This window comes from Strongylocentrotus purpuratus, unplaced genomic scaffold (assembly GCF_000002235.5).
Source record: "Strongylocentrotus purpuratus isolate Spur 01 unplaced genomic scaffold, Spur_5.0 spur5_scaffold_3, whole genome shotgun sequence".
NCBI classification, from domain to species: domain Eukaryota; kingdom Metazoa; phylum Echinodermata; class Echinoidea; order Camarodonta; family Strongylocentrotidae; genus Strongylocentrotus; species Strongylocentrotus purpuratus.
The window spans coordinates 3,607,897-3,614,903 of record NW_022145609.1 but is presented as its reverse complement, the minus strand read 5'-3'; the positions used below and the strand labels follow the sequence as shown (position 1 = coordinate 3,614,903).

General features: G+C 33.2%; 1 protein-coding gene across 1 annotated transcript; it reads right to left on the bottom strand.

The window, feature by feature from the left end:
* Positions 1-3,102: 3,102 nt before the first annotated feature.
* On the bottom strand, positions 3,103-4,113 carry LOC585079 (tyrosine-protein kinase receptor Tie-2-like). Its single transcript, XM_030996613.1, has 2 exons — positions 3,830-4,113; positions 3,103-3,245 (listed from the first exon to the last, which is right to left on the bottom strand). Exons 1-2 carry the CDS (start codon positions 4,041-4,043, stop codon positions 3,103-3,105), a joined length of 357 nt encoding a protein of 118 aa, XP_030852473.1. The 5' UTR covers positions 4,044-4,113.
* Between the last annotated feature and the right edge of the window lie 2,894 nt (positions 4,114-7,007).

Below are 7,007 nucleotides of genomic sequence, written 5' to 3'. Positions count from 1 at the left end.
GCTCCTCAAAGCAGTCTATATTCGTATACTTGAATCCTCCTCCGGAGTATACATTTTAATAATGTATTTACTATCGCAGCACTACGTACATTTATGTGCTTGATATGACCAATGCACATACATGCATTTATGAGTGTTCATACATGTAATTATGAGTGTCCATACATGTATTTATGAGTGTTCATACATGTAATTATGAGTGTTCATACATGTATTTATATAACAGCTCATACATGCATTTATGAGTGCTCATACATGTGTACATAAAACAATCCTGGTGTATGATGCACGCTGTACCATACTTGATGTACATAGTGTATGTAGTCTGGAGATAAAGTAATTGGAATTGATATGTAAACTTGAACACCCTTTATAGTATTTTACCTTGACATTGGACCTGGCTACTGCGTACTTTGTATCCTAGAGCACACTTCTGCTCAGGGCACTCTCCAGTATCTTTATCACATGGTTCATCATTCAAGCAATGACATTTATCAGTGCATTGAGATCCATAGTAACCGTCTACACATTCATCTGGAACTGGGGATGATAAAAAATATTTTAGAAATCCCAATTCAGCAATTATTACTAGTAAATAATAGTAGATGTACTTTACAAAAAATCAGATTGCTTCTATTGCAAAAAGTCTTTTCTTTGCAAACTTTTAATTTTAAAATTGTTTTCATTTGAACTAGTGATTTAATTTTTTTCTTTGCAAAATTGATTACAATTATTACACATAATCTTCAATTTAACAGAGCCTTCACTAGTTAAATTCATGTAATCATAGAAAGCATTCAGCTCCTTAATAAACGTGAAAATATTTTACACAAGGAGTTGTCCACAAACCACTACTTGGTGTGGGTATGTCTACGAAAATAGAAAATATAATAACCTCAAGTGATAATATAATTGTGAATGATCTTATTCAAAATGGGTAGAATACAGGCGCCCATAGTCCTGTAGACAATTTGGTTAGACAATAACAAAAGAACAACAATTACATAGCTACATGCAGTGTACAAGTACAATCCTGATTTATCTTACTTTTCAGTAAGACGGCATTTTTGTCATATCATTTGTTATCATTGCTGACCATGACTTACTTTGACAGTTGTCCCCAGACCAGCCAGTCTGACACTCCCCTGCACATATTCCACTATAGATGTCACATGATGAACCACCGCCTGCACAGTGACATGTCTGAGAACATCCTGGACCATATGTACCAATGGTACATACTATAAATATAATTTAAAATACAAAATCAAGATGGACAGATACAATACATTCATCAGAAAGAAAAAAATATTGTGCATGTTACAATAGCTTCTTATTATAGTTATCTTATTTTCCTCCTCCCTCTTCTTCTACTTGTCTTTATCCTTCATCTTCTCTTACTTCTTCTCCTTTGTCGTCGTCTTCTTCTTCTTCTTTTTTTTCCTTCTTCTTCTTCTCCTTCTCCTTCTTCTTCTCCTTCTTCTTCTTCTTCTTCTTCTTCTTCTTCTTCTTCTTCTTCTTCTTCTACTTCTTCTTCTTCTCGTCTCCTCTGAGTTGCCCCTGACTTCTCTCATGTCATGAATCCAGCTACATTATGGTATGTGCTTTTGATATTCCAAGAAATATTACAATTCTCTGAGAATTGCAGATGTACATGTATGATAACTTTTAGGCCTCCTAGATACATGTATGTTTCACTATTTTGAGCTAATTTGAGCAGTTAATATAATATTGAAGACTTACGTGTGGTACATGCAAGACCATGGGCACCGACGTCACATGAACATCCATAAGGATCAGGTAGGCAAAAAAGAAACCCATGACATTTTGTGAAAGGATCACTGGTACTCTTTGTACATCGAAACTCGCAGTTCAATCCAAATCGATTTCCACCATCATCTCTACAAACTGAAGAACAAAAATAGTTGCAATGTTGTAACGAAACCTTACAGACTTGCATAAGAAATAAGATTTCATGAGATAAATTTCTCCTTTGCGAATTACCGATGGTGTCTAATGCTCTTTAAAAATAATATTTGTTACTACATTGAATAAAGCCATCCCATATCATGGATAGCAAATTTGTCGATCATAAACATTAATGTTATTGAGACATTTATTTATATACTATTTAGATATTTTATATGGTATTAAGGAATAACAACCAAAGCAAATCTTTTCCCTGCTGTTTATTATTTTTCATTCATTTTTGGATTGATTCACTTGATTTACAATGTATATATAAACATTACATGAACATGTAGAATGAACCACAGCTCTGGTAGAGCGGGACACTTTACAAAGTATTTACAAAGTCATTTTACTGCTAATAAATACATGAGAGATAATATATTATAACAAATCAGAAATCTACTTGTTATAAACAGAATCATAAATGATAAATCAACATTATTCTTTCAAATAATTCCTGGTAAAATGAAGATTTACAAGTACATATATTGGAATGTCGTCCGGTAGAAGAAAGACATATTTGAAATTGAACATGTAGAATAGATGTACATTACCATTTTCTATGGAATAAGACAAGAATATCTTCCTCAATTCATTAAAAAAAAATCGATACCAGTATCCGCCAGGCTCTGACGCTCATGGAACTTTACACATATTACCCTGGTTATAGCCGAGCTGCCAGGTAACTAGCGCTTATAACCTCGTAACTATATAGTTGTATATAGTAACCAGTCTCATTTTAATATTATACACAAAATTATTTATAAGATTTGGAAACCCATCATATATTTTTTAATTAACTGTATTTTAGGCTTTAGATAACGAGAGTCAGACTCGACTAGCACATGTGCTATTTTCGACTCTATTTTACCATCGATCACAAACTCATTGTAAATAGTCATTTATTGTTTTACTCTTGAAGCAAAGTTTACTTTATCTTTGTCATAATGTACATGTATATTGCTGTAGAACATGTATTTTTCTATAATTCATGTCATGCATTTATGTTATATTGACATTGTCATTGTACATTTATCTTTTGTTTCAATGTTTTCAATGGTGGTGAATAAATAAATTCAATTCAATTCAATATTAAGAGATAAACATCATTCAAAATGAAGTTCTACAGGCCTACTTACTTTCTAAACAATTCGGTCCCTTGAAGTTGTTAGGACAGATACATAGACCAGACTTTTCATCACAGACTCCACCATTGTAGCATTTATCACAGATACCATAACACTCAGGGGGACCCCACTTACCAGCAGGGCATTCTATCGGAGAAAGAGAGGGAGAAAACTAATTAGTATACATGTCACTAAAGATTACATCATGACACAGATGAACAAAAGATAGAAGATAAGCAGGGGAATATCAAACGGAAGATAGCTGCTCTGTCACATTCTGAATATACATACGGGTCATTTTAAACAACCTTTATTACAAAATTCACATCGCAGATCATGAAATGCTTACACCTGAATGTTTTCATTTGAAGTTGTATAAATCTTTTGAAATGAAATTTGCAATGGGGAAAAAGCTGTCCATCTTAGGATAACACGCCATCAGAGAAGATCAGACTTGGACATTATCTACCATAATGATCTAAACTACATTTGTTTTTAAGGTGTTCACATTCATTTTTTTGATTAATAATAAATTGTAAATGAATATGTAAAGCTCATTATCCACATGTAACTTGCATAATAATTCAATTAATCTAAAATAAAGATTTCTTGGCAAAATATGAAGCAATGCCTTGTACATGCATCATAACAAACAACGTAATATAATACGAAATTTCCCCTCTTCTAAGAAGCCCAATCTGAATTAAGCAGGAAAATATTTTAACATGTACCTCTGACGATGAGTCTGTATAGTCCTCCTCTATTTTGACTCCTCTCGTTATCATAGTAGATCTCATAGATTCCTTGGTCTGATGTCTGGATTGGGTTTTGGAAGCTGATATGAGTCTGCCCATCAAATGATGTAAGAACCTCACTTCCATCTTTCATCCAAGTAATCACGTTGCCATTCGCATCAGGACTATAACGACTAGTCATGCTGATCATCACTCCGGTGTCATTCACATTGACTGTCTTTGTAAACAATTCATCACTTGATATGAATTTAGCTGTTAAAAGGGATGATAATAATAAATTAACAAAATAACAAAGGTTAACTTTAATACATTTAACATACATGTACATGTACATGGCATGTGCAATGTAGCCATTTACTCACTGAAGGAAACAAAACATTTATATAGGCCTTGCATACATGTACATGTATATTGAAATATATATAGACAAATATTTACTTGCATATTGGAATAAATTTGTTCCTGTTCATATTTTTCAATAATAAGTTTAGATCATTTTGAATATTATAACATGGCCGCAACTAGTCTGGTGTATATCAAAATCTGTTTGGACTTCTGTTTGACAATGTTAATGTTACTAAACAACATCAACATAAATGGGTATGTTCAGGCTTAACGCATTACCGTGCATCATTTGTTTATGATAAATTTTTGAAACTTCTTGTGCTATTCTTAAAAGAATCGTACTCTGGTATTTTCAGATTTATTCTCAGTATATATTTAAAAAGCATCAAATCTTTGTAATAGCCATTATCAAGCATTAAATGTTCAAAAGCATCGTAAGCAATGAATCACTCTCACTCCTGATCCTCAGTAAACCGTTTTGCGGTATAAACGCTTCTTTCAAAAAAAAAAATCCACAGTACCTTTTTTACACTGCAACCAAAATGTATTGATTTTTCTTACTTTCCGGTGTTTCGCCCAAAACACGAAGAAAAATCTAAATCGAAAAAATCCTCCCTTGGGGGGTGTTTCACGAAGACTTGGAATTGAACTACGGCAGGCCATTCATGAAAATGGTCGCTCTCACCATTGGTCTCTCAAGGGACTTCACAAATCTACAGAATTTACGTTTTGTGATCGTCCATTGTTGAAGAAAAAGAGTTTCTTACATTGTCTATATTCAAGACTTGGACTTACTACTGCAAATGCAATTTCTGCCCTAAACAAGCCCTGAACCAAGGTGTAAAAGTAGAGGGAAAAAACATCAGAAATGATCTTTAGATTTTTTCTTTTAATAATTAACCGTAACAAAATGTAAGTTATGTAGGTTTGTGACCGCGATGTGTACGTTCCTTGAAAAACCAATGCCAGGAATGGTTCGAGGAAATAGTGACATGAACAGCCTGCCATAGTTCGATTCCAACTTAAATCGATCTTAGTCTCTGTGAAACACTCCCCTAGAGTGTGGTTTTTTTAAACACCTGCCAAGATTTCACAGATTTGTTGCAGTGTAAATGCAACCTTCGGTAAGATACGCATTTTCGCTCACAGACTCTCCTCACTTCCATGGTAACGCATGCAGAGCACCGACAAGTGGCACATGCGCACTACTCACAAACAAAATTGAAATGATCAAACTTCAACGGTTTTTGTTATAGGTTTTTTCCAGTAGTGTAAATGGTAGTCACAAACATTGATTATTCTTCTAATTGTTGTTTTAGATACATGTGTAAATGGGCCTATAGTAATGCATTATTTTCAATGAGGATCACTCCGTGATGTTCCATGGCAAATAATACGACGGTGTTCATGATTTTTTTTAAACCTTGCTACATCTTCGTATTAAGGAGGTTTCTCTAATATTTGAGGAATCTCCAAAATGCAATATAAGCTAAGTCTATATTGTTAGAGATAGATAATGATTTATTGCTTAACAAACATCATCATTACAGCAAAGCAGCATTGCGAAGATTTTAGAATGCTCAAAGTGCGGATAAAACTATTAACAAAAATAACAATTAATAATCAACAAATAATACCTTAATTTTTCTCGTATAACAACATGTAATGTTCGATTCCATATTCTACATAACAATTTTTTTTTAGAAATTGGAATTGTGATTAATGTTATTTATTCCGTCGTATTAACAAAGCGTGATACTGCATGTACATTTACTTACTGATCTGTCTGAAATCATGTTTCTATTGATATCACGTGCTTGGGATGAATAAATGATAACATTCATCGGCAATTCAGAAATGAACTTAGATTAATTTGGATTATTCATGTATGACGTACATGTACATGTATTATACATGTATAAATCTTAAATCTATAAAAGATAACACTATAAATTCTATGAAGCAAGGGAAATAGAATTGTCCTTAATTTTAATAATTCAGTTATAATTATATATATCTATATACAAATTTGTCAGTTTTACCTGTTCAGGTTTGAAGTAGTAAACAGGATATCTGACAAACAATTTATGAATTTCAAAATTATCAATATAAATACTAAAATGTTTTCCTTAAATTAACATCATAATGACCTCACATGGGATATGCTCAAAACTTTACTTTGACTACTTCACTACAAGAAGCTTCTTTAGTATACGTTAAAGAATAAATCTTTAAAAATAAAGAAATCCTGTACTTATTATAATGAATGGAATATTAATCTTTAATACCATCAATTCGTTGGAAAAAAGTAGTAACCCTTGTAACATCTCGATCAGGTTTAGAAGCCTCACAGTAGAAAGGTCCGAAACCATCTATATCCCATTCATCTCCAGTAGGGAATACGACCTTTCTGATGAATGCACTGCCAGCTCCTGTATGAGTCACATCTTCTGGTGGTGATCTGTCTGTTGTTATGGGTGCTGATCGACCAAATGATAGTGTAGCGTCCGTATCTGTATTACTGTGGTAACATTGATACTGACAACTAGATGAACCTACTCTGGTGTATCCTGCGGTCAGCACGGTGATATGAACAACCTCACCTGCAACATAAAAAATACACAGAAATTAACTGTTGCACGCATTCAGGCACTGCATTTGAAGGACTCAGTTATAATAAAAGAAGCGTACTGTTGCATTAAGATTCATTCAGAATGCAAATATACATAGTTATTAAAAATCATAATTTTATTGCAGATTTGTAGAAGCACATCATTAGTACTTGGAGCTGCAAAATAACATAACTGCC

Bases quoted from the DNA above. Each gene is read 5' to 3' on its own strand.
- LOC585079 (XM_030996613.1), bottom strand. From the start codon at position 4,043: ATGATCAGCATGACTAGTCGTTATAGTCCTGATGCGAATGGCAACGTG. The intron at 3,246-3,829 runs GTACATGTTAAA...TTTCTCCGATAG, and splicing joins ATACAGACTCATCGTCAGAG to AATGCCCTGCTGGTAAGTGG.